The sequence below is a fragment of the Miniopterus natalensis genome, chromosome 1 (genome assembly GCF_054644295.1).
Source record: "Miniopterus natalensis isolate mMinNat1 chromosome 1, mMinNat1.hap1, whole genome shotgun sequence".
In the NCBI taxonomy this organism is placed as follows: domain Eukaryota; kingdom Metazoa; phylum Chordata; class Mammalia; order Chiroptera; family Miniopteridae; genus Miniopterus; species Miniopterus natalensis.
In genome coordinates this window covers 27,733,245-27,756,989 of record NC_142081.1, presented here as the reverse complement: position 1 = coordinate 27,756,989, position 23,745 = coordinate 27,733,245, and the positions used below count along the sequence as shown (strand labels likewise).

The 23,745-nt window shown below is 50.8% G+C and overlaps 1 protein-coding gene across 1 annotated transcript in view; it reads right to left on the bottom strand.

Moving 5' to 3' along the window:
• SPTB (spectrin beta, erythrocytic) overlaps positions 1–21,369 on the bottom strand; it is a 56,831-nt gene extending 35,462 nt beyond the window's left edge. Inside the window, exons 1-11 of the mRNA XM_016223891.2 lie at positions 21,186–21,369; positions 9,239–9,390; positions 7,835–8,008; positions 6,758–6,849; positions 6,291–6,371; positions 5,764–5,879; positions 5,212–5,324; positions 4,248–4,435; positions 2,478–2,595; positions 1,688–1,846; positions 508–810 (exon numbers count right to left, since the gene is read on the bottom strand). Coding sequence (XP_016079377.2) covers positions 508–810; positions 1,688–1,846; positions 2,478–2,595; positions 4,248–4,435; positions 5,212–5,324; positions 5,764–5,879; positions 6,291–6,371; positions 6,758–6,849; positions 7,835–8,008; positions 9,239–9,390; positions 21,186–21,333 — 1,644 coding nt within the window. The 5' untranslated portion in view covers positions 21,334–21,369. The remainder of the gene's footprint in view (positions 1–507; positions 811–1,687; positions 1,847–2,477; positions 2,596–4,247; positions 4,436–5,211; positions 5,325–5,763; positions 5,880–6,290; positions 6,372–6,757; positions 6,850–7,834; positions 8,009–9,238; positions 9,391–21,185) is intronic.
• Between the last annotated feature and the right edge of the window lie 2,376 nt (positions 21,370–23,745).

Here is a 23,745-nt window from a genome sequence, read left to right as displayed (position 1 = left end):
TCTTTTTTCTTTTTTTAAAAATATATCTTTATTGATTTCAGAGAGAGGAAGGGAGAGGGAGGGAGTTGAAACATTAATGACGAGACAGTTGTCATTCATTGGCTGCCTCCTGCACGACCCTGACTGGTGTTCAAGCCTGCAAACCAGGCATGTGCCCTGACCAGGAATCGAACCTTGATCTCCTGGATCCTAGGTCAATGATCAATTGCTGAGCCACGCCCAGCCGGGCTGAACCCAAGATTTCTTGATCATGGGGATAGAGTAGACCTGGGCTGGTGACTTGTCTGGAGCAGAGCAGGCCAAGCAGTTGACAGGCAGATGCAGCCAGACACTGTGTTGCCTCGGTTTCTCCATTCTGATTCGGGGATGTGACTGGCTGGGAGGCATCTAAGGAAGCATATGCTAACTGGGGTCAGCCCTGGGGTCAATTTTTAGCCAGTGTGGGGCAGGCACTGGGGCCCGAGGTGGGTGCTGGAGGTGTGGAGGACCAGCAGCCCCCTGGCCCACCTTGATCTCATCCATCCAGTCGATGCTGTGCAGCATGTCCTGGAAGAGCTTCTGTAGTGCCAGGGTGGTCTCGAGTCTCTGGCGCCGGGCCCTCAGCAGATCCTGCAGGTACTTCCACAGGCGCAGGATGTTGTCCTTGCGGGCGGTGATGCGCTTCTGGTCGTGGTAGTTCTCCTTCTCCAGTTCCTGGGCCAGGTCCTCCAGGGCCCTCACCCGCTCCTCGTAGGCAGCTGTGTCAGTCTCGATGGCCTCGTGCTTCTTCTTGGCAGCCTCCACAGCTGCCAGGTCATACCCAAAGTTATCCTGCCCCACGGAGAGAAAAATAGGCAGCTTAGTCAGGCTCCTTGTGGCTGGTCCCCAAATGCAGAGAAATGGCAGGTCCCTTTGGAATCACTGCTGGATGGGAGAGACCACTCCTCAGGACTTGGTTCTGCCATCTTTTTCAGCCTTTCTCTTATCAGAGCCAAGTCCCAATGACTGTCTCACGAGAACCTTTAAAAGCAGCTTGATATTTTACTCCCTGTGCCATAAGTGTGGGCATGCTGTGCGTACATTACTGACAGAGTCCCCTCTTGGCCCTCTGCACTCACCTTTGTGCCTGGAATGGACCTGCCTGATTCTGGGCAGGAAGAGACTCTGACTCAGAACCACACAGCTGTGAACAGATGGCTTTGGGGTGCACACACACTCTCCAGTTTTCTCAGGACACATGCTTCCCCCTTTCTGGGTGGCATTTAATTTGTTTCCAAGCTCCGAGTGGGCAAGAACAGATGCTGTCATGGACAGTCAACCCTGGGGTCAATTTTTAGCCAGTGAACTATGACAAGGCCCTAGAGGCCAAAGCCCAAAGGCACGTCTGCCACACGAGGTGCACTTTTTTGTCACATCCCCAGAGGACCACTGTTTAATGCCCATTTGAGCCCTGACTTTAGTTGAAGACAGCCTCAGGGGCCATTTTTGGACTGTGAGGCTCTTTCCCTAAAAATGAGACTTTAAATTCTAAAGAGTTCTTCTGCAGAGGTGAATCCTGATCCACCCAATCCTGGGGAGCAGGGCTGCCAGGCCTGTGGAGAGGCTCATCCACGGCCACTGAGAGGCCAGCTTGGGCTCCAGTCCAGCTGACTGCTGGGGGCTCTGGAAGGCTCCCCGTCCTGCCATCCCCAAGTGAGTCCTCCGGTACCTGGGCCACGAGGCGCTGGTTTTCACTGAGCCACGTCTCTCTCATGGCGGCCTTTCGGTCAAAGCGCCGGGCCAACTGTTCCAGCTTCTCCTGCCGAATGAGCTCATTCCTCAGCGCCAGCTCCCGCTGGTACTCAGCTTCCTCCAGGCTTTCCCAGGCCTGCACGAGGACAGAGGAGGATTCTTGGGGCACGAGAGGAACACCTGGGTTTGGGGATTCTCCCTCTTTCGCCCAATTTTGGGTGATTTCAGAAACGTAGGCAGAGCCTTTGGCTTTCGTGTCTGGGCCCACCAAAGATTCAGGAAGCCCTGGTTATGAGCTCTCGGTCTCCTCTTGCCCTAAACCTGCCTGGGACTTTTGGCCTAATATAACGTTGTGTGTCTCTGTGGGTGCACTGTAAATGGCTAAATGGCAACCTCTGTTCTATTAGAATTTCCAGGGGGTATTAAGCGACTAAATCTTGGAAATATTAGAAGGTGTTTCACTTCTGTTATAAGTAGTTAATATTCCATACTTAAAGAAATTCAATGTTCAGTAGAGACTAGATTACAATAACTGGCTCCGAAAATGAATTCTGAGCATCTGAACAGGGGGCTGAATTGATGGACCCTAGGTGGAGTTGACCTCTCAGAACTAGGTTCAGATAGCACCCCAAAATAACCAGCATGTGTTATTAAAATAACACCACAGAAAATGACTTGGTTTAACCCTGCCCAGGGACCATTCCCTGTGCCCTTATTGAGAACTCAGTCAACTCACTGGCAACATGAAATAGAAAATGCTACTGTACCCGGTTGATGTCAGACACTAGTTTCCCGTCATGGGGCGTGTACACTTTCTGATTGTTGGCTCTCATCCGGGACTGGATGGTAAAAAGTAAGACTTCCAGATTCCCCTTCTCCTGAAACCTGTGGAGAAAACAGAGGTAGGGAGATTGGTGTAGAGATCCTACAGCCAAACTGTTTGAAGTCAGCACGGAACCCTGGTAACTTGGAGCTTGGAGAGCAAAGCATATTTCCTTAAAAACAAAAAAGTAAAAAGGATTCATAGGTTTACTTACCTGTTAAAACCCCTATCATACTCGCCAACTGAGATCTAATGGGGGTTGAGCCTTTACAATACAAACCAGAAAAAACACAACACCTGCCACAGCATCTGCTTCTCATCTGCCCCCCAGGGGAATGGCTACCTGGAATAGTCTGGGAATTCCTGTAGCTATCAAGTTTTACCAATCGATATGAACTCTCCCCTGTTTGGCAAATGAGGAAGGCTCTTTAGTCAGTTTTTCATTGAGTCAATAAATCCTTAGCAGCAGCAGCAGCATCCACGTAACATATTGCATTGAAAGCAACGTTCGCCCGAGTCCTAATGAGCCAGCTCTCCTGACAAGTTTCAGAGGCCAGATGCTTCCGAGGGGGGAGGAAAGGCCGGGTTCTGGGAGCATTTTAGGTGTAGGAGATGAGAGCTGGCAGGAGGATGGTGTCTGGAACTTGGGTCCAAGCTCCAGGAAACTGGGCACTTTCCTATTTCTGCATGTATGCAAGGATGTCCCCATTTCTATGTCCTCTGCCTGGCGATCGATGGTCAGCTATGAGCAAGGTCTCCACGCTGAGGCCAGCCCAACAGGCCTGACTGCTCACAGGCACTTCAAGAGGGCTGTGGCCCTGAGCACCGTCTCCACAGCCAAGAGAGATCGCCCCTGCGTGCAGAGCCTGGGAGACTCACAGGGGGTGTTACCTGTACTGAATTCAGGACTTTCAGAGTGGGCTAGTGTCAGACCAGAAATCAGATACTTGTTTATAGTACATTCTAGACTCCGTGTCTCACCTTTCTCTGTTTGAGAGTCATGAATGAAGAGTGTGGAAGATCACAGGAGGAGGAACGAGGCAGAGGGTACCACTGATGAGCTAGAAATCTGTTTTAGGAGAGCTGGGCAAGCTAAAAGCAGGTGAGCTGGCGGCCCCTCTGTCTGTATTGTGCCTGTTGTCATGAGTGTGCATGTATGTACATATGCACGTGTAGTTGTGTGTCACTGTGCATATGTCCATGTGCACATGCTCAGGCCCTGCCCACACTGAGGCAGGCTCAGTGCCCTGCTGATGAGCAGTAACAGGTGGGAGAGAAAAAGAAGGATGCACTTGGTAATCAGCAAGGCCCCATACGAGAGCTCTGGGGCTTAGAATACAGAGGTCATTACCAGAAAACACTGTAAACCCGAAGCTCAGTGCACAGATGAGAAAGGAACTCTCCAGCACTGGTTCTTTGAAGGGACTCCAAAGCCTAAGATGTCACTGCTGCTCCCCCTCAGGGATCCGGAAAACTATTCTCCTTGGCTATGCGTTGGGGGTTACTCCTCAATGCCTATTTCCTATAGGATGACGGCTTGGGAGCAGGGAGGCCAGGAGACCAGGGATGAAGTAAGTGACAGATGGGAAGCTCTCCAGCCTCTAGAATACGCCTCCCAGGTACACTTCTCAAGGCTCAGAGCCTGGCTCCACCTTTAGGCAGCTGGTTCTCAGCCACTGATGCCCACCCTCCCTCCCAAGGGACAGGGCCTTACTTGGGCGGCTTCTCCACGGTGCGGTACGTGCTAAAGGCCTGTAGCTGCTGCTGGACGCCGGTCAGGGAGTTGGCAAATTTGCGGCTGTTCAGGACTGTGATGGTCTGCTCGATCCAGGTGAGCAGGTCCGAGGCCAGCCCACTGTACTTTTCAATCATCTTCTCTGTCTCAATGGCATGGTCGATCACCTAGGGGAACATCCTCATCAGAAGAGCAATGATGCCATTGATGAGGACCACAATTGAGGTCCAGCCCTGGAGTGCTCCATGTTCCCCGGGTCTGTTCCCTGAGCCCAGGGCTGTGGTTAAGGCAGAAGGAATGTTCTGGAAGCACACTGGCAACCTCAGTAGGCAGCTGGCCCTGCTCAGGTTCAGGAGTTCCCTCCTTTTCCCCTAACTCTATAAAAGGTTGGTCAGCTCCCCCTGCCAGAATGCCAGCCACTAGAGTGGCCAAAATCTTGTTCATTTTTCAATGTGTTAGGAATCAAGGGCTTGTGGGCACTGTCTTTGCTAAACACCAGGCACACAAAGATGAATGAGAAATAGTGCCCACCCACAAGCAGCCGGGGATCCAGCAGGGGAAAGGAATGTGGCATTAGGGTCTGCACAGTGGGTGGCTTCCTGGTATCCCACAGAGCCTCAGAGGCCTGAAACCACAATAAACCAACAAATAAAAGCCCATTTTGTTCCTGTGGGAATATTCCTGAGGCATGGGTCTGCAGGTGGAAGATGGGCTCAGAGCTGCAGGCAACAACACCTTTCAGGACAGACCATCAACCCGCTTTGTAATTCAGCGTGGGAGTCATTAACTTGGCTTCAGGGGAAGTTGGGGTGATCTGCCCCTCCTCCCACTGCAGCTGGAGCCCAGGCAGGAAGCTCTTGAGATGGAAAGGGAGCATCTCTGTCAAGGCCTGGGAGTGGCAAACAGGGAAAGGAGGTGACACTGGTTATGAGACACTCGGTACCTTGCCCACACGCTTGCCCTCCACCGCCAGCACCTTCATCTTGGAAAAGTAGTGGTAGAATGCCACCACGTAGGTAATAATGGATTTCTCATCAGGGTTTTCTGTGAAGACATCTGCAAGGGGAAAGGGTGCTCTCAGGACTGAACCAGAAGTGGGAAATGTCAGGCCCAGGGGGTTTATCTCCATGTTTCTACAGCATGAAGTTCAACTACAGGCACCAAGTGACAACCAGCAGGGTGAGAATGGAAGAGTAATGGCCCTGAGATTTTAGCAAGAGGATGAAATCCATATTAGGGCCAAAAATTATGAAAGAACGACCCAAAGGCTACACTGGGCCCCCAATCAGGCCAGGTGAGGTGCAGCGAACCAACTGGAACTGAAAAGCAGACCCCAAGCAGAGTGCTGGCCTGGCCGCCAGCCCCTCGCTGTGCCCACAGCTCACCCAGCACCTGGCCTAGACTCCTCCAGGTGCCCTGTCAGTCTGGCGCTCCCTCCAGCACTAGAAGAACCATCTTCCACTACTACAGTCAAACTGGAGGGGGAGCCGCTCACCTTCAGGGTCAAGGAGCGGGATAATACCCAGCTGACGCTCGGCCACATCGAATGCGTGTTCCAGGTTGTGTCGGGCATTGGAGTCTTTCAGCTTATCAAAGTCAATCAGGTCAGGCCTGAGAACGAAGCCAGACTGTCAGAGGGAGTGGTGGCTACGGCATCCCTACCAGTGGGGCAGCCCTGATAGGGTGCAAAGACCCTGGGCAAATGCAAGGAGGTGATGCAAAGACCCTGGGCAGATGGAGGGAGGTGATGCAAAGACCCTGGGCAGATGCAGGGAAGTAGATGGGCAGGAAAAGTGAAAGGAGGACTTGGGAGTACAGGATGGGGCAGCTGTGAGTGCCGCATGTGGGGAAGGTTGCAGTGGGAATTTAAGGGAGGCAGGGCTGCTGAAGGTGAGAGAAGGATCAGCAGAGGTGACATTCCCGTGGAACTTGAACAGTAACCCACATGCTGAGTGCAATGTGCAATGTGTCTGAACACTGCAGGGGTTCCGCCTCATCCCACAGCCCTCTCTGTCCTCTTACCGGTGCTTGTGTATCAGGGCATTAAAGGCCAGGCCATCCTTCCAGCTGGAGGTGAAGTTGGTGACATTGACGTGGGGGTAGCTGCATCCAAGAGAAACACTGAGACTTAAGAAATAGATTCTTTTCGGGTGCCAAACAAGTGTATGATATGAGGGGCCAATACACAGGAGAGGAATGGACCCGTCTCTCCTCAAGTCCCTTTATCATGAGTGTAGCCGTGAAGCCACACAGACAGGCTACCCCCTAACATGGGTCCCAAAGACTCATACACCCAACAGACCCTGCAGTCTGACCCAGGCAACTATGGAAGAGTCTTGTGTTCCGGGCCGTAAAGAATCAGTCACTTTGCATCAGTGACTCCAAAGCTGCTATATTTCTGGGTGATGGTGTCATGTCCCTTGGGGACAGCAGTGCTCAGGGGAGCAGGAGGGTGGGGAAAGGTGGTAGCAGCTGGTCCCAGGGCATACCCTGCCGTCTTCATCTGACACCATAACAGCAACGCATCCTTGGCCGAGCGTGTCTCACGACCTTCCTGAGTTTGGACAACGATGTCCTGAATCTGGGGGTAAAGGAACAAGTGGGAGAGAAATTAGATTTGCATCTGGCTCAGAGCCTTCCTGCTCTCCCGGGGTGGGGGGGCTCCTTCCTCCTCCCTAGCAATCCACCTGCCTCACCAGCCCTGCAGCAACACTACATCCTGAGGCCCCAGTCCCAGTGGCCTGTTTCCCTGCCTTAGTCAGTGACAGCACACAGGGATGGGGAGGAGATGGCTTTAACTTGATAACTCTGATGGGATGCCAAGAGCAAACGACAAGACGCCCCGATTCCTCCTCAGGAGGAACATGCCCTGCAAGGCGGGGAGCGGCACTAATGTTGGAAGGCACTGCATTTGGATCAGGAGCTTCTCTTGCCTTTTCATTCTTCCCAGTCCTGCTGTTGTTACTGTTTAATCGTGCACACCCACACACAATGAGATGGGACACCCAGGAGCACTTGGATGAGATCTTCAGCCATGAGCTGTGTGCTGTATCTTCCTCTGCCCTGCCCTTCCCTCCTCTGACTAGGCTCTTTCTGTCCCCATACCAGCGGGTGGAAGGCTCTGCTTCCTTCCCTCACTTTCTAAATTTCCTTATAAATAATGAACCTTGAATTTCAGGGTAGGAAGAGAGAAGTTTCTGATTAAAACACAAAAACAGATCTTCTGTACTGTTTTTGCAATTTCTGAACCAAACTATGTCAAAAACCGAAAAGTTACACATATGGGGGATAAAAAGCTGATCTTCTAGCCGGATCTCAGCCCAGCTACTAAATTCTATCTTCTCCCTTAAAAGACTACACTGCTGACTGAATAGCCCACCCTGAGCCTCAACAGTCTGTCGATTGCAAATGATGGTCACTCCTTCCTACCAGCACTTTCCCATAGGACAGGTTTCTAGCCTCCTAGAATGTGCATAAACACACACTTCATTCACTATTTTATGATTCCCAAACCCTGTCTGGCCCAGAGAGGCTCCCTCCACTACCTCTGCCCTCTGGAAACCCACCTGGAAGCGGAGGATGATGGTCCAGATGAGGCCCAGGACCAGGCGGTGGTTGCCGTCCACAATGTCGTGGGAGCCCATGTTCTCCAGGTGTACACGCTGCTCCTTGAGGAACTGCAGGGCCTTGTCCACATTCTCCAGGCAATGGATTCGCATCTTCCCCTTCGTGGGCTTTGGCTGGGGGACAGCAGTGGCCCCCGTGGGCATGGAGGAACCTCACAGTTACCACAGAGGTTGCTGCAGCCTTGACCAGCTCCTACCTTCAGCATTCACCCTCCACCCTCCTGGCTCAACTCCAACTCCCACACACACTCCTTTCCAACCCCATTCTTCCAGCAAAGTTCAGAGGTTTCCTCCCTCAAACACCCTGCAATCAGGCTGCATCAGTACTGAGCCCAGGACTACACAAAGCCTTCTGAATGGGTGACAAATGGTATTCAAACACAATAACATAACTGATAGTTGAGTACTTACTATGTGCCAGGCACAGTGTTGAGGACTATTTATTGGCAGCTGGTTATAAGAGTGGCTTTCAGTGTGGGTCCATCCCACCATCCAAACTCCTCCCTCCACACCCCTAAATGGCCTCAGCCAAAACTCAAGGGGCCTGCCAACGATGGGTAACCTCATCATCTGAAGGGTTCCCAGTGGTAATTCTCGCTAGTGGGCTTTCAATGCAGGATAAGAGGCAGAACTTGGAGTGGAGTTGAAAAGGCAACAGAAGAATGTGGTATCTTTTCATTTAGACCCCGAGGATCTTATATTATTACTTCATTAGTCACAGGTATCATTTCCCCAGTTTTACACTTGGGGAAAATGAGGCAAAGAAGGTCTTGCCTGATGGGCCCAAAGGCACAATGAGAGTAACTGAGCAAAACATGAACCTTAATCTGGTTATCTCTCAAGGGCAACATTACTGCTGGTGGGTTACAACTGAGAGGGCCTGTAATACATTTCCGATTGTGAGAGCAATAGAACACACAAGACGGTATCTTCCACACTTTCTCTTGGTTCCAAGAAAGATGCAAATTTTTCCAGCTGGGTAATGGGAGTCCATCAATCCATATATCTTAGCACAAGGAGGCTGAGGGTGGGCCACTGCAGACCAGCTACAGATGCCCAGATCCCAAGTGGAGAAAGTCAAGAGCTGTGCATGGCTTCTGGGAGAAGCATGAGGCTGGAAGAGGCCAGAGGAGGCAAGAAATTCTGAGAATGAGTCAGAGAACCTAGTCAGCCACAGAGACATCTCACACCGTTAAGTATTAAAACCTCCCTAGAGAGTAGGGAGAAACCTGGAAGGCCAGGAGAACCGGAGATAGCCCCAGACCATATCTTTCCTGAAGAGGGGGGCATGGCCCCAGTCACAGGGCCCAGGGAGAGGGGCCACAGCCCAGCCAGGAGCATTACCAGCATCTCTCCCGAGAGCACCTCCAGCAGCTTGATGAGCATTCGTCCATCCCGCAGGTCCTTGTAGAGGTCGGTGATGCGACAGGACACGCGGGCCAGATGCGAGTTCACCCATTTCGTGAAGGTCTTCTTCTGAACCACTTCCCGCTCATCTGTGTGGGAAGAAGAGTCCTGGGTTAGGTTCCCAAGGTGGGCAAGGTCAATGTGCAATGACATGGAGCCAAAGGATTTCCTCTGAGTCTCAGCACTCCCCTACCTCTGGCAAAAGAGGTTGATGTATCTATTCCACACCCTCCCTGGGAGCAACACAGGCCCATGTGCCATGATGGGGGCAATGAAGACAGAACTTCCACTACCATATTGTACGCACAGTATCAAGACGCCCCTCCTCCAGCCATCTGTTCTCCTGTGCCAGGGGGAATGCTCTGTACCACTGTGCCAGTGAGCTCAGATTTCAATGCCAGCTTCACCGACCCACTCATTCAGCAAACATTCCCTCTGCTAGAAGGGTCTCTCCTGACCCCTTCCTCACCCCACCCTTTCACTGAAATCCTATTCACCTTTTGTCAGTGTAAACGGTTCTTCTCCAGAAAGTTTTTCCAGACCCCTCACCTTGGTCAGGTCTCCCCTTGGGTGCCCTGCCCCTTATGCTTGCATCTCTCATTTCTGCTTCTCCTCACACTTGCACTAGTTCAGAGTCTGCCTCTCTGGCAAGACTGTAGGCTCCTTGAACCCAGAACATCTGCCTTATTCACCTCTATGCCCCCATGGCTTGGCACCTGGCACACAGTGGGTACACCGTAGCTGCACTGTGGCTGAATGTACGGGCATTTATTCAGCTCCTGCTGGTGGCAGGCCTGGGCTAGCCTGATGACACATACAGATAACACAAACTGCCTGTCTTCAAGGAGCTCAGGGGAGGGGAAAAAGAATGATGAATAAGGAAAGAGTGAGACTACATGGAATCTATGATCCACATGGGGTTGGGGGTAACAGGGGCTTGGGCTATCCATGACTAGCTGTTTCACACCCAGAATAGCAGGCAGGGCTCTCCATCCTCAGACCTGGGAGCTGACGTGACACCCATCCCCCAATCCTAAAGCAGCTTCTGGACCACGTTGTAGCAGGTCAGGTGGGATAGCTCTTAGCACCTCTGTAAAACAGATGCTGGCAACCTGTCTGCTTAGGCCGGGAAGCCTGAACAAGATGCTGGAGGGAGGGCAGAAGGCTGGACTAGAAGAAAGCATGGAGGAGAGGCGAGAGAGAGAGCAGAGTGGTAGAAAGATAGAAACACAGGGAGAGAAGAGAGGAAGAGTGGTGAGCCCTCCTTCTGCCTGCTTTAGTGAACTGTTTGTGGTAACCGGCTTCTGGGCACTGTGGTTGAAGACTCCAGGCAGGAGCTGACCTGGCAAAGTGGCTGGGCCTGGGGCCATGGAGGATCCCCGAGGGTCAGTCACAGCCAGGGAAGACTCCAGCGGCCCAGCCAGGAGGGAATGTCAGCGCCTCGGGAGCAGACTAATAGTCTGCTCAACTGAGCGCAAAGTGTGGGAGGGCTGGCTTCTTAAATTATTAAATATCTGATTTAACAACAGAAAGAGAAGTTCAGTCAACATCACCTCGAGGGTATAATCCTGGCGGTTCTTGAGGCTCACAGCATCAAATTCCTTCCTGCTGAAGGGCTATTTTAGTGTTAGGAGCCCAGACCCTTTATTCATTTGTTCATTCGTTCAGTAGATGTTTACTGTACACCCATTAGGTGCCAGGTTCTGGGTGGAGGTGGGGAATTCAAGGACAGGAAGGACAGATCCTATCCTTGAGGCAGACATAGTCCATTATCAATATGACAAGCGCCGGAGTCATATATAAAGAATTCAAACACAGCCATCTAAATAAGACTTCCAAGAAAAGAAAAATACTACTGCTGACAATACAAATCTTAAATAAATATAACACTGAAATGGCATTCATTTATTCTAGGCCACTGGGCAAAGTTTCAAGGGGAAAAGCCCCATTAACTCTTTTGTTGGCAGTGAATCACTTTCCTGATTTCCAGGACTGCTTCAATGAAACACAACTAGAGTTTTGATGATGCACTGGACGGAAAGCAGTTGCATTTATTCTGGGGCATCTTTGGATTCAATGGAATCGGCCACAGTCCCATGGAGCCATCCCTAGAACCCAGATCTGTGCTCTAAGAGACTGTGGAGCTTTGACCATGGGGCTGAAATTTTTAGCTGCTTTAGAGGCAAGTGTCTCAAAACACTAAAGTCTTTTCTTCTCTCACCTTCTCCTGTCTTTAAGAATCCCAAAATTTCATTACATGGGTGCTGAGACCCATTTTTCTGTGTCCAGCAAAGAGTAATAAAATACATCTAGCTGGGTACATGGAATTTAATTCTAGGCTGCTGGGTTGGCACATAAAATCAGTGTAGATCTCCCCAGTTTTCAGCACATGAATGATGCCTCCTGGATCCCAAAATATTGGAGGAGCAGGCTTATGGCTCAGAGTCCAGGTGTCCAGGCCTCCTTTCACTTGAAGGCTGGAGTGAAACTACCCAGAATCCCCAGCACCCTGAAACACTCTGGAGACACTGGGGAAGATTCCGAGAGGCTAATGATGACCATAAAGAGGGAAAAGGCCCAGGGGTGGGGATTAATTTCCATTAGCTCGCTGGCTCTGGCTGCTCCACATCGGCATACTCAGCACATTCACTCCCAGAATGTTCCCAGGCCAAATCAGGAGCCTTCTAAGTGCAGAAGAGGCGGGTGGCCCAGAGCCAGCTGGGTTGGGAACTCTGATGGTTTGGACAGGCCCAGGAGGCAGCTGTGCATTGGGCCTGCTGTCCCCAGGGCACTCAGGCTACTCTGTAGGGACCTGCTGTGGAAAGGAGGCCTCAGCAAGGTCCTGCTAGTGCCGTGTCTTTATTTCCAGAGCCCTAACTCTGCCAGTACAGGAAAGAAGACAAGTCCGCCAGCACAGCCTGAATCAGCCACTAGTGCCTCCGCTGCCATCAAACTCAGGGCCTCTCCATTCCTGTCTGTTTCTTTCCCTTTCCTTCCCAGGCTATGGCCTTTCTCATTCCTCTCTATATGTCAGGCCTTCCCCTAGAAAACTTACCTTCCTCTCTGACCAGCTAGCTAGAGTTACTGTCTTTATCATGACTGAGTGATCTTTCCTTTATACCCCAATTCAAAGGTTTAGTTTGAGGTCAAGTAAACCCACAATATCAAAATTCAAATACTTATCCACTAATATGTGAGTTCATACATGGAAAGTGCTTAAAGCAGTACCTGGCCACAGAAAACTTGCTGTACACGTTAACTACCATCGTTAGCATCACTACTGTTACTAATACCACGTGCAGGCCCATCCTAAATGCTGCGGGGAGCACGAGGCAGGCTCAGTGTCCCCAAGGGCCTCACAGGCTAGTTGAGGAAACAAGACACAAACCTACAAGTAGTTAATTTTGCAACCACACAAGAGATAAAGGGTGGTTCATTTTAATAATACAAAAGCTGTCACCAGATAACATCACATTAGTTACCAGATAAATGGCACAGGTAATAAATGGTTGGGGGTCAAAGAGGAGAGAGGGCATTTCTAATTGGAGTAGTCAAGGCGGGGCAGCTCTCAGGAAGAAAACCACTTTGGACAGGCAAGGAGTGGAGCAGGGTGATGGAATGAGCCCATGAGGAGAGACAGAAAAGGACAGAGCTCATTCAAGGGGACTACTGAGTAGTTACAGGTAAGAAGAAAACATGTTGAAAACAGGTTTTAAACCAGATGTGGAAAGCCTTGAATAAAAGGCTAAGTAGTTTAGATTTAATTTTAGAGGCAAAAGGAACCACTGAAGGTGTGGCAGGATTATTTGCTGAAATATTAATTTGTAGGGCTCCCAATGATAATAAAAAGACAAAGTGTTTCAGCCTAAATTTAAAAAGAAGTATGCAGCCAGGTCAGCGAGGCTCAGCGGTTGAGCATCGACCTATGATCCAGCATCTCTCTGTTGATTTTTGGTCAGGGCACATGCCCGGATTTCGGGCTCAATCCCCAGCAGGGGGCATGCAGGAGGCAGCTGATCAATGACTCTCATCATTGATGTTTTTATCTCTCTCTCCCTCTCCCTTCCTCTCTCTCTGAATAAAAATATATTTTTAAAAAAAACAGTATGCAAAATCTATATAAAGAAAACCTTAAAAGGATCCCGAGACACACAAAAGGTTTGAATAAATGGAAAGGCACACCCAGTTCTCAAAAAGGAAAGCTCAGTATCATCAAGCTTCAGTTTACCCTAAATTAATCTATATATTTAATATTATTTTAAATATATTTAAATTATATTATTTAAGTTTAGGTGAACTAGAGAAACTATTAGAAAATTCATTGGAAAAACAAATAAAAATAGCTACAAAAATTCAAATGGCAGGGAAGGAAGGGGACCTTGTTTAAAGCCCTCAGGTGGAAACTGGCAAATGTGTATGTGCACATATGTGCATGTCTGGTGGGTGAGAGTGAGAAGCAGTAAACTTACCCAGAGAAAGGAAGTTGAGGGACAGTCTAAGGAATTTGAATTTTATATTCCAGGTAAAGAAGAGCCTGGAGGTTCTTAGGTAAGGCAACATCTCACTAAAAAGTTGCTGGAGGACATAACTCCACTGACAAATGATCTACGGAAATGAAATGACAGGAGCTGATGTGAACAATAACACAGAACACGGGTCAGCTGGCCCTGTCAGGTGACAGTATTCAGAGGCTGCAAGACAGAAGTCAAAATGAGTTCAGAGTTTTTGATCAAAGAGGCTCAAGAAGCTGGTGGTGGAAGGAAAAGTGGGAAGGAGCGTCTCAAGTGTGGCGCCAAGGAGAGAATGCAGGTCTGAAGGAAATTCAAGAGCAGCCGGATACCGTAGCCCAAACAGCACTGTGATGATTTAAAACCCTGCGATTTTAGTCCTGTCCTGCCGCTTCCTGCTGTGTGACCTCCCTTGTCTGAAAGGGCCACGGTAGCAGTTACACGCTGCCTCCTTCAGAGTGCTTGAAGGGTCAGTGAGGTCCTCTGGATGAAAAGCACCTAGAACACAAAGCAGCTGCGCAAACACCGAGCATTGTTACCATGTGTGCAGGTGACGGCCGCATGGAAACACTACACTTGCTGAGAATGCAGGACACAGAAGTCGAGATGCCCCAGGACTCAGCCTCGGCCCAGCCTTTAATGAACAGGGAGAATTTCTGGAGAATCCACTGATTTACTAAAAAGGACTGATTCCCTTTCCCCAGGCCAGGGAGCAGAACCCTGCACTTCAGGGTGGAGAGGCACGTGGGCAGAGCTGCTCTACAGGTGCCTTCTTCCCAGGCTGCCAGAGCTGGACAGGCCTTGAGCATCACCTGGTTCTAGGCCCTCATTTTTCACTGAGGAACTGGAGGCCCTGGAGCAGAACAGTGACTTCGCCAAGGTCACTGAACTAGGGGGAAGCCTGTGACAGCGGCAGGAGGACAGAAGAATGATTTTGCTGGGATGGACCACTTTCTTTTCAGGGCCCTAGCTGGCTCACACTGCCACCTTCTCCTTCTTGGACTGTTGCATCTCCTCCCCACAACCTGTTCTCCCCACTGAGGCCACAGTGATCTGTAAAAACCCTAATGCAATCATGTCAATTCCCCGCAAAAAGCAGGCTGATGGGTTGGGAGCAGCTCCATCCCTCTGGTGCTGTACTGAAGGCTCCAGTCCTGAGAGCCTACAGCTCTCCTTGCTCATGGCTCCCACCCTGTGATCTTGCAACCCTGCTGTTCCTGTGCACATAATCCCCTCGTTAAATTCCTCAGCCACTCCTTTTGAGTGTCCGGCTGCTTTCTGCCAGGACCCTGATGATAGCATGGCCTATAAGGGCCCTGTGATGTGGCTCCCGTCTGCCCCTTTAATCTCCACCCACCATTCCCCTCATGTTCAAAAGAGGCCCTATTCATCCCTGGATGAGTTATAAGCTATAGATTGTGCTATAAACTCTTACAGTTCTCAGTAAACATTCACTGCATTTCTCATAACTGTCATTATGCACATGTCTGTATGTATATAAACACATGTGTGATTATTTGATCTACTTCCCTCTCACTAGACTGTAAAATGAGATTCCCGGCTGATCTAGTTTCCAGAATCTGAAGGCTAAAGTGTTTGGAGGCAAAATGCTCCCAGAGACTCGGCTGCTACCAAGCCTCCCTGTCATTCCCTCTCAGTGACACGATGAAAAGGGAAAGTGAACAATTGCTACAGATGCTCTGGAAACGCCACCTCCTCAGCCAAGAAGCATGCAGGGGGCCCACCGCAGCGGGCGAGAGGAGCGGGTGCCGGCTGCTCCCAGGAGCCATGAGCGCAGCCAAGGCCTGGTGCCACAGCCTGCCCCGGGGAATGAAGCTGACAGCCCACAGGAATGTCCCAGAGATGGAGGAGGCTATTAACATGGCTCACTCACTGCACCATACGGGGAGGAAACAGTCTTATTATTAACCTAGGTGTATTAATATTTGATCGAGCATCTCCGCAATGAGAGTCATCAAGAAAGGGAGCAGCCTTTGTTCTGCAATGGTTCTCATGGAGGAAGAGCAGCTTTTATCAAGAGGGGAGAGGGGACCATGGGAGAGGGGGCTATGTCCTGGGCAGGTGGCACACTGGCCTCTCCTGCAGGTTTGTCCACACAGGGTGACTGGCAGGTTTTTCTGCACAGTGGCCTGCCTGGGGGGAGGGAGGGAAACTCACGATGGCTAACCTCCAAGAGAAAGGTGCTGAGCCAATTTTTTTTTTCCTGACAGTACACTGAAATGATGGTTAATGATTATAGATATTTCTGTGAATAGTATATTTTCTCAATATATAGTCTCTAAATGAAACTCCATTTCATGTTTTCAAATCTGAGAAGAAAACACCTGAAAGACCTCTCATTAGTGACACCATCTCTGTTCTCACAGGTAGCTTAAGAGAGACATAAGGACCATAAACACCTGATGCCTTGGTCTCCAGCAGCTGCATCTGAATTTGTTGACTTAACAGGCTGCCAAGAAGCTACTGGTCCCCACCCCACCCCACCCCAGTGTGGTACAACCCTGCTCTCTAAGGGTTCACCCTCTGGACATAAAGCCCTTCTTAGACAACTGGGGTACCTGGGCTCAGCCACATCATGATACAGGTGGGGAAAGGGGTCCAGGGAAAGGCTAAGCATCATCTTTCGCCACCAAAGTCAGGAAGGAGCCCAATGACCCTCTCTGGAAAGTTCCTGGGGAACCAAGGTGGGTGGGCAGGGAGCAGCAGGGTCTGAGGACCACAGTCCTAAGGCCCGGAAGGAACACCTGTCAATCACAGAACAATGGGTCTGGAAGGGTTTAGGGTTCAAAGTGACAGCAACTATGTGCTTCAGAGCACAGAACACAGCCTGTAGTGCACCTGCTGTCCTTCTGTGTTCTCGGAATTGTCCTCAACCAACCTCACTGCTGGCCTCATCGCATTTCTAGTAAGAAGGCTACAAAGAGAGAATGCAGAAAAGCAGCACATCTCTAGTTTGAAACATCGCCTGGATTCCGATTTTGAGTGGGCCACACAATTTTGTGCACATTGTTGGAAAAGGGCAACTCTGTGTAGTCTGTCCCTCAGTAATTGTTTAACAAGCCACAGAAGGGGAGGAAGGGCATGTCCGGCCCTCTTTTTCACAGCTTCTTAGAAGGCCCTGGTCTGCAACCTTGCAGAGGCCTCTGTGTACCAAGGAGTTGGGATGCCAAGCTGTACACACGCGTGAGGCAGGGGGAGTAGGAGGGCAGAGGGAGAGGAAGGGGAGGGTGGCTGGTGCACAGGTTTCTCTTTTCGGAGCACCTTTCTGCCGCATTGCTCCTCTCCCAGCTGGGCCACATCTGCCCTGAGCCGCTGGGGTACTCGGCCAGGTGCGAGGAGCTGTGCAGGAGGCAAGCACAGGCCTCCCCTGGGACGAGGAGAGGGCACACAGAGGACGCGCATCCTGGCTGGTAAGTCCCCTGCAGCCTGTAGTGCTCCATCCCTCCTCCAGGTGCCACAAATGTTTAAGGAATGGCTCCCAGTATGAAAAACGGATGGACGGGAAGGGGTGTGTGACAATGAGGGTGACTCTAGGAGACACTGGGAGCTTTTCTGCTGAAACACCAGGCTGGAACCTCTTGGAGGGATAGGAACTTGGCCTTTTCAGCTATTCCCCTTCCTCTCATCTTCCACAGCAGGTCCAAAAAGTGGCCTGTCTGGGGAGGTGCCAGAGCCATCAAAGCAGAGGACAGCTCGCTGTTCAGGAAGGAACCTCATGTCCACCCACCACAAAACCTCAAAAAGTGCTGTCAGCTTCAGAGGCTGATATTGAGAACTAACATCTGCTCAGGGACCTACTGGGTAAATATTCCTGCTGGGTCCTCAGCCCTGCCCTTGGCATTGCCAAGGTCAAATCCACCTCCTTCCAGGAGCCTTCTGCAGCATTTTCTACCCACCTCCCAATCCCTGTTTCATTTTAGTCAGGCTGATCTGCAGTTTCCAACCCAGAGTAATTCATTCTGGAGAGGGGTCAATGTGGTGGTTTCTGTACAGAGTAACCAGATGGTCTGTTAATTTTGGCCCAAGGAGGGAGAAAGGCAGAATGGGGGCTGCCTTTGGAGCTGAGAGAAAGTTGACTGAAGAGGCAGAAAAGATGGAGTCCAGGTAACCACATGCAAGTCTTCTAGCTACAGGTCACTAAGCAGAGAAGGGCTCATAGGAGCTGCCACATCAGGAAGAGCATCTAACAAGGCTCATCCTTTGCTTTCTTAGGCCAATGGAAGAGACACAGCTGAGATCCTGGCTGGCCGGCCTTAAGGAGAAAGATCTTCACAGCACAGGCCTTCATCCTCACGGGCACTGGGTCTCCGGGGACCAAGCTGAGAGCTCCAAACACAAGCATCAGTCTAACTTCCCCAGTTCCTGGTTCTTTTTCCAACCCAGGCCTTCTAAGAAAAAAGAGGGTTAAGGGTTACAAAGGAAGAAACCGACCCTGGACAGGCCAAGGTCACTGGGACAATGAATGAGCTAATGATCTTGAACCTCTGAAGCTGGTTAGAAGAGAAGGGACAGAAAGATACTAAGATTTCCTCTAAATATAAACATTCACCTAGTATTTTATTATTAATTAAAAGCTTTCATAAACTTCATCTTACTTGATATTTACAACCTTGAAAAAGTACTACTCTCCCGACTTTATAAAACAGGAAACCGATTCAGCCATCCTCCGTAGCAATAGCATTAGAGGTGGAACCAGGACCTGAATCTGGGTCTTGTGACATTTTCCTCCTCACCCAGGACCTTTAATTTCAAAAAGAAAAGGCCAGGCCAATCTCTCCATCCTTGCCACATACAGCTACAAAGCAGACCACAACCATCTTATAAGAAACACAGAACCGAACGCCTTTCTTGCTGTAATACTCTCAGGAGTGGGGGTGGCCATGGAGCCAGCCAAAATGATGGGAACAGAAGGTAGCTTCTGCTTTGTAAGACTCTTTGGAAAGACTGACCCCTGCCTAGACTGCTCAGACAGCTCCAAAGACAGTACTAAAGAGAAAATGTCAAGAAGTTAAAACAGGGGAGACTGACGCTTCCTTACTCTGCTCTGCCTACCCCCGGAATGGGTCCATCCAGCCACTCTACTTTGCACCTTCTCAAAGCCTTAGCTTCTCCCACAGGTTGCTCAGAGCAGACTCTCAGGAGAGGAAAGTCAGTAAACTGCTTAGGTTTTTATATGTTTTTAAAAATCCTAAATGGACCCCAAACTTCCATGTTTACTTGTTAGCCAAGATGTTCTGAATCGTTCGGGTCCATGCAACTCTACACTCTGTTGTTCCTCTCTCCCAGGTGGGGCATTCAGATTCTCTGGTAGGTAAGATGCATGATCAGTGAGGAACAGGAAAGGCTGGTGGAGGCTCTTCTCCGATTGACCCATTTCCACTCGTTTCCCAGGCTTCTCATCAGACCTGGCTACACATACAGGCCAAGTGGCCAAACTCGTAGCCCATCCGCCTGTCAGAGGCACACGCACCCTCCAGTCCCCAGCCCAAGCCCCCTCCTCCACAAACAAGTCCTTCATTCTCCCTTTGCTCTCTCATTGCTGTTTAATTATGTGCCTTTCCTCTGGTTCTTCTCTAACTCTACTTGTGCAAATTTTGAATATCGTTCATTTTCCCTAATAGATCATAAACTCCTTAGAGACAGGTGATATGTAGAATTCCTCTCTGTGCTTCCCCCTCCACTTCCATGTCTGGCCAGGGGTTTAGCTTCACACACAGCAGGAGTTCAATAGATAGTTGTTAAAATGAAAATTACCTTGGTTTCTTAAAAACAGGGTGTCTGTGAAATAGATCAAATGATCTCTGCACAAAAGACAGTCCCGCTCCTCACACTGTCCTTTGGCAAACTTTATGGACTATGGTACCTCTCGCCCTCCAGCCACATCACCAGGGTCGCTGCAGCCAGATCCAGCCAGCACGAGATATAAAGAAGGTACAACCAGACTGGCAAAGCCAAGGGCTCTGAGTTTGGTTATATAAAGAGGCTAAAATTACATAAGCAAAAGCAAGGGGTTGGTGCTATTAGATGTCCCCAAGGAAAATCAAGGAAGGATTTTGTGAGGTGGGAGGGGTGGTGGAGAGGAGGCAATAGAGAAAAAAAGAACAAGGACATTGCTGAGACCTGAATGGAGTCCCCACCACAAGAGGATGAGACACCACCCCATTCCTTTTACAGGGATGGGACACCCAGACACCCCTGAGGTGAAAGGTCAATATGGTCTCAGGGGGGCCTAGGGCCCTGCTTATGCCTCAAGGTCAGCTGGAGACCAGGGATGTGGGAGCAGAGTAAAGGGAGGGAAGCTGGAAGAATACTAGCATGAAATTCAGATAAAGCCACGAGCAGTAGGACGGTGGGAGATCCACTCCCGAAAGGGCCTGTGGGAAAGCCTTGCCCTTCTTACAAGGTAGGAGACGGCAACAAGCAATGATGGGGAAACGAGTCTGATTGGGCCAATCACTGGCAGAGCAGGTGAAATAATCCACCCCTACCCCTATATACACCCTACACCACCCCCCATAACTCAAACTCCTTACTGGCCAAGGACTTAGGGTCAGAATATAGCTACCCTGGGCCAGGCTCCAGGGAGGCAGTGGCCACAGGGGCTGGTGTGTGTGGGGGGGTGTGGGGGGATCCCAAGAATCAGATCTCAGCCAGCAGGGGGAGGAGAAACCATTTCTACCGGAAACTTAAGATCTCTCTGTCTCTGTCTCTCTCTGTCTCTCTGTCTCTGTCTTTCTGTCTCTCTGTCTCTCTCTCTCTCTCTCTCTCTCTCACACACACACACACACACACACACACACATCTATTATGAAACTGCTAAGTAAAAATCTAATTTAATTCCAGTTTCAGGATAAGAGGTTTAGTCCAGAAAATCCTACTTTCTGAGGCAGTGTGAGCAGGATGTTATCTGTTCTCAGTTTTCTATCAAATCACCCCTTCCTTCTGGGACCACAGGGAGGATGACAGCAGTTCCTCTGTCCAGGTCCAGGCAGGAGACCGAGGTGCGTACAAAGGCCCCACACACCTCTGTCGGTTGTCCATCCCCTCAGACACTTCTTGGCCCAGACTTCCTCTTCCTTCTGACTTTGGCCACAGGTCATGCAGGACAGAGGCAGAGGGCAGCCCCACTGGCACCATCTCCCGCCTGGGAGGAAGAGGCAGACACGTGGGAGCAGAGGCTGCCCGAGCCTGTGCTCTCTCCGAGGCGCCCAGCCTCTCCGAGCCACGCAGCCACGTCTCCATCACCGCCTGCCAGGGCTCACGCCAGTGCACAGAGAACTCACCGCAGGCAAGGAGGGGAGTGAACCTTGGGATTGTGAGAACCGGTCCCCAAACCCCACGGCCCCCAGCGGTACCTGCCAAGGCCTTGATCCTGGACCTCTCAAAGAGCCTGGCCGAGCTGTTGTCGTTATCCAGCTCATCGTCGGGGGCATCCCAGCGGGCGTTGATCCGGCTGTACGGTGGCTGGTTGGCCACGTTTTCAAACTCTGTGGCTGATGTCATGTCAGCAGGCTCTCGGCAGCTACGCCTGCCTCAGTCTTCATGGAAGGGTCCCTGGGGGGGACAGCAACACAGTCAGAGGGTGAGCTCCCACCCCCTTGCACTTTTCCTCAGGAGAAACTTATCTGGAGCAGCCAGCAGGAGTAGGTCCTTGTGGGAGCAGCACACAGTGCCATCTGCCTGGCCATGCTTCCCACCCGGGGTCTCCGGCTCCCTGGATATAAAATATTGCAGCAGCAGCAGCAGCAGCAACAGTAACAGCGGCAGTGGCGGCGGGGACAGAGCTGATGCAGCAAGGGTCAGGGCGGCCAGCAGGTGGAGACGTCGGTCGCAGCAAGTCCGCTGCCTCCACGCCCGCCACTACTGCCGCGGGAGCTCGGCGAGCTGGGAAGGGCAGCCTCTCCCCACCCTGCGGACTGGGGCCAGGACCCGACCACCCAACCTGGGGTTGGGGGGAGGAGGAGAAGGGGGAGAAGCTGGAAGTTGGCTGAATCTGAGTCACACACAGATCAGGGGGAAGAGAGATGAGCGTGAGCTTCAAGAAGCCATTGGTGTCAGCAGCCCTGGCGGCTGTGCTGGGGGAAGTTCACTCCTCCCAGAGGCTGCCCAAGAGCCCTCTGAGTTCTTTCCCGGCTGCAAATATTCCAAAAGCTGAGCTCTTGGTTTTGCCTCCTTTAAAGTGCAACCAGGTGCTCAGACAAGCTCTCCTGTTGAATCTCAGGACAGACCAAGGAGCCCAGATGAACCTGCTGTCCCATCAAAGTCATCAGCATGGGGTGGGGTGGGGTGGTGGTGGGTGGTAAAGGGATCCCACGGACAATGGAGTTGTGTGTGTTCATCTATGCAGTCAACAAGGTCATCAGGAGCACTGGGTCCTCACTTACCCACTCATTCATTCATTCATTCATGATTAATTAAAATATGTGCCAAGCCCCAATGAGGTGGAAGGCACTGTGCTAGACAATTATGAGTAAGACACAAAGGGCCCTGTCCTCATGGACGTTATATTCAGGCAGCAAGACAGATGATTAAATAAGCAATTAAATAAGTGTGATGGGTGCCACCATTGGGAAAGAATGGGAAAGGTGAGGGACTCATAGTAGCACTGGGTGTCGGGGAAGGAAAGTTTAAGCTGATTCCTAAAAGAAGCTTGGGGCATCCTGTGAAGGGATATATGGAAAGGGACAACAGCTGGGCGTGGCTCAGCAGTTGAGCATCGACCTAGGATCCAGGAAATCGCGGTTCAATTCTTGGTCAGGGCACATGCCTGGGTTGCAGGCTCAATAATCCCCAGTCCGGGGTGTGCAGGAGGGAGCTGATCAATGTTTCTCTCCCTTCCTCTCTCTGGAATCAATAAAGACATATTTAAAAAAAAAAAAAAAAAAAAAAAAAAAAGGAAAGGGACGAGACCCCACAAAGGGAAGAAAGAGCAGGAGCATATTCTGAAAGTGAGAAACGACATGGCAAAATTAGAAACCATGCCATGTAACTAGAGGGTGAGGGCCGGGTCAGGGAAAAGTGGGACAGGAAGCTAGAGGCACCAGGCTAGGTCCTGAGTGTCTCCGGCCTTGGGAAAATGACTAGCTTTCCTTCAGCCTTAATTTCCTCGCCTGTACCTGCCTCTCAGCCATCTCCCCAGGGACCTTAAGGGACTCCAAATATCAAGTCTGTAAGAGAGGACAGGGAGCCCAGAGCCTTCACATCCAAGAGACCAAAAGGTAAGGGGATGGGGGAGGCTGTGAGGCACACAAATGACAAGTGTCCACAACTAGTGAGCTGTCAGGTAAACCACTCCCTCCATGAGCGTGTGCACACATGCGCACATACACACACACACACACACGCTCACATTACATACACAGACACGCACTCCAACACACACACTCACCCGCCCAAGCAGGCACACACTCGAAGAAGTGAAGCAGGCTCACCAATCTGATGGTAACTGCAGGCCTAGAGCCCTTGTTTTTCAGACAGAATCACTTCAGATTCCTTTTTCCCAGTCTGATTAATCAATCCCACCACATCCCTTTGAGGTAAGACAGGAGCCAGAATTATCCACCCTAACTGCACAAAGGAGAAAACCAAGCCTACTATAGGGTGAGGCCCCCCCAAGGTCATCTAGGAAACTGCTGCTGCGGCTGGGACCGCAGGCCAAGCTGCAGCCAGAACCCCATCGACCAGGCCGATTTTAGGGAAGCGAGTGGGAAAAGAACATGGTATGTGGGGACAGAGGGCACACCCCAGCTTCCAGGACTGGCAAAGGTGTTTGCTACCCAGGGAAGGGAAGGCGGAAGGTGGAAAAAACAGTCATTACCCCAAACGCGGCATACCCCACGATGCTGGGCCTGTACCCAGGAACAGCCCTGACCCACTGGACAACCTGTCATTTTCTACAGATAGACACGCTACTTC